The sequence below is a fragment of the Antrostomus carolinensis genome, unplaced genomic scaffold (assembly GCF_000700745.2).
Source record: "Antrostomus carolinensis isolate BGI_N321 unplaced genomic scaffold, ASM70074v2 scaffold15709, whole genome shotgun sequence".
In the NCBI taxonomy this organism is placed as follows: Eukaryota; Metazoa; Chordata; class Aves; order Caprimulgiformes; family Caprimulgidae; genus Antrostomus; species Antrostomus carolinensis.
The window spans coordinates 1-3,438 of record NW_010337990.1 but is presented as its reverse complement, the minus strand read 5'-3'; the positions used below and the strand labels follow the sequence as shown (position 1 = coordinate 3,438).

Here is a 3,438-nt window from a genome sequence, read left to right as displayed (position 1 = left end):
GGTGGGGAGGTAAAGGATGGAGGTTTTTATTCGCTGCCTGTCCCCTGTTTTGTGATTCAGCTTAGTCCTTCTATTAGCTTATTAGAGAATAATAATTTATTAGATTATTAGAGAATCCCCAGGTTAATAAAACAGAGGGTTTGGCATCAACCAACTGCTTACTGGGGGGGGTTTCCTCTTTCTTTCAGGGGTTCTGGTGGCACCAACCATGGAACCGTACGTGGTGTTGGACCCACGACAGAGAGCTCTGTATCGTGACGTGATGCAGGAGAGCTACGAGACGCTGATGGCACTGGGTGAGGAGCAGAAAATGTTGGGGTGGGTGGAGGATTCAAGCAAGTTGAAGCCTCAGGTCTTCACCCAATGGGTGCTGGGGTTGAGGGTGGGCTGCTGAGGAGAGCAGACCCTCTTGACCCATGTTCATCTTGACCCATGTTGTTCTTCTTGACCCATGTTGTTCATCTTGATCCATGTTGTTCATCCTGATCCAGGTTGTTCATCCTGACTCACGTTGTTCATCCTGACCCATGTTGTTCATCTTGACCCACGTTGTTCATCCTGACCCCATGTTGTTCATCTTGACCCATGTTGTTCATCTTGACCCCATGTTGTTCTTGACCCATGTTGTTCATCTTGATGATCCATGTGGTTCATCCTGACCCACGTTGTTCATCCTGACCCCATGTTGTTCATCTTGATCCATGTTGTTCATCCTGACCCACGTTATTCATCCTGACTCATGTTGCTCATCCCACCTCCTCTTTTCCAGAATTCCCTGTTTCTAAACCCGATCTGCTGTCCCGCCTGGACCACAGAACTGAACCTACAGCCCTAGATCTCCACGTGCCCAAGGACACCTCGACTGTAGGTGAGCTTCCAATCATACCACAGCAGGGAAAAAATTTGACTCCTACAAATGTGATGGGCTTCCCATCCTGCTGACCTCACCCCAAAATGGACAAACCTCCACCAGAAATGGTGCCACTGGTGTCACCGTACCCTCCTAGACAGCCCCATTTCTAGAGTGGTCCATGGAGGTTCAGTGGTGGATTAATTACCATGTCCATGTTGGTGGCAGAGAGGAGTGATGGGGATTGGAGGTGCCTCTGCTAGAAGTTCTTACCTGGAACAACATGTGAAATAAAAAAGGAGGAATAACTCCTCGCTCTCCCTTTTTCTACCACCTTCCCATCTTCTCAGCCCTGGGAGAGACTTTATCTCCTGCCTTGGGTTGTCTCTGTCTCTCTTTGTTCCCCACAGAGGATGGAGCAGGAGCAGAGCAGGAACCACCTCAAGAAGAAACTACTGAGAAAGAGCCTGAAGTGGTGAAACCTGTGGGTGAGGAGCATCCTTTGAACCCCACCGAGGTTGGGGTGAAGACAAACAGGAGCCTGGGACCGGTGGAAACATCCACGCGTCCACCTGAGACTCAACCCAGCAACACGTGCGGCGAATGCGGGAAGAACTTCAGCCACAAATCAGCTCTGGTGAAACATCAGAAGATCCACACCGGTGACCGTCCCCACGAATGTCCTGACTGTGGCAAATGCTTCATCCAACGTTCAGATCTCACCATCCACCAACGGGTCCATACTGGTGAACGACCTTACGCCTGCCCCGACTGCGGGCGCCGCTTCAGCGTCAGCTCTTCTTTACTCACCCACCAACGTACCCACGCGCCCGGTGGTGAGAAACCCAACCGTTGTCCTCAGTGTGGTCGTAGCTTTGCTGATCCAGGAGCTCTTGACCGACACCAGAAAAGCCACCTTGGTGGGAAACCCTACGAGTGTGGAGTGTGTGGAAAAGCTTTTGCCTGGAGTTCCCACCTCGAACGACATCGCCGTATCCACACCGGTGAGAAACCTTTCCAGTGCCCTGAATGTGGTCGAGCTTTCGCTTGGAGCTCCCACCTTGACCGCCACATGCGTACCCACGTTGCCACTGCTGCTTCTGAAGATGAAGAAGATGGAGAAGCAGAAGAAGAACCTCCACCACCTCCTCAAAAATGTTCCGACTGCGGCAAACGCCTCAATCATCAAACAGACCCTCAACGTTTTAAACACAAAGGTACCCAAACGTCACCGACCGGTACCGAGCCCACCAACAACCCACCGCGTCCCCATCGCTGTGAGGAGTGTGGAAAATGTTTCTCCCAGACCTCCAACCTCCTCAAACACCAACGTGTCCACACCGGTGAGCGGCCATATCCTTGCCCAGATTGCAACCGTTGTTTCCGTTGGGTTTCAGCTCTTACCAAACACCAACGTACCCATAACCGTCAACAACAACTTGATGATACCATCAAAACCATTCCAACAACCTCAGAAGAAACCAACACCAGAGGAAATAACAAACCTTACCCATGTGGTTCATGTGGGAAAAGTTTTGGTTGGATTTCACACTTAGAACGTCATCGTCGGATCCATACTGGAGAAAAACCTTTTCGTTGTGGAGAATGTGGACGAGCTTTCGCCGTCAGTTCTCATTTGGAACGACATCGTCGGATTCATACCGGTGAACGACCTTACCGGTGTGGTGATTGCGGGAAAAACTTCGCCGTCAACTCTACTTTATTAACTCATCGTCGTACTCACGGCGTTCAACCGAATCGACCACACCTTTGCTTGGAATGTGGGAAAAGTTTTAGCTCCACCGTGGGTTTAGAACGTCACCGACGACTTCACCGAGGTGAAAAACCTTATCAATGTGGTCTTTGTGGCAAAGGTTTTACTTGGAGTTCTCACTACGATCGACACCGACTCACTCACACCGGTGAAAAACCTTTCCCTTGTGCTCACTGTGGGAAATGTTTCGGTCGGAGCTCTCACCGGAACCGTCACCAACGGGCTCATGCTCAGGAGAACACCAAAAAACCACATGTTTGTCCTCAATGTGGGAAAACTTTTGGTCTTGCCACGGCTTTGGCGGCTCATCAACGTCTACACGGCGGTGTCGTCGGCACGGGGGGTTGTAGCCCCCTCTCCTTATTGCCACCTACGTGGTGGGAGGGTGAGAAACGAGGTGGGACCACCAACCCTTCTGAGCTGTGGTCTGAAGAACCCAGCTCTATTTTCCAGCAGCATCCTGTGCCTTCCTCTTCCTCTTCCTTTTCCTCTTCTACAACCCCCAAAGGATGGGCTGCCAAGGTTCTTTTGCCCCCCACCATGACATGGAGGTCTGGGGAGGGGGATACCCTACAAAGTGACCCCTCAGCCCCCCAAGAGTCTTGGGTTTCTCTACCTCCCCCCAGCTCTTGAAATAGGGGGGGGGGGCAGGGGGTGCTCAGAGCCCACCCTCCACCTTTGGGGACACCCCACAACCAAGGTGGGAGGTTGAGCTGTCCCCCCAACTTCCCCAACACAGGGGTAGAAAGGGGCTGGTGTAGAAATTGGGGGTGTCCAGGATACCCTGGGGTGGGGGTCAGGGTGGGGAGGGGGC

General features: G+C 52.1%; 1 protein-coding gene across 1 annotated transcript; it reads left to right on the top strand.

Moving 5' to 3' along the window:
* Window positions 1-208: 208 nt before the first annotated feature.
* Window positions 209-3,009, top strand: LOC104530695 (endothelial zinc finger protein induced by tumor necrosis factor alpha-like; the record flags this gene model as incomplete). Its single annotated transcript, XM_029086841.1, has 4 exons — window positions 209-296; window positions 770-864; window positions 1,263-2,558; window positions 2,665-3,009. Coding segments are annotated over exons 1-4 (1,824 nt in total), but the record flags the coding sequence as incomplete, so codon positions are not given.
* Window positions 3,010-3,438: the final 429 nt, after the last annotated feature.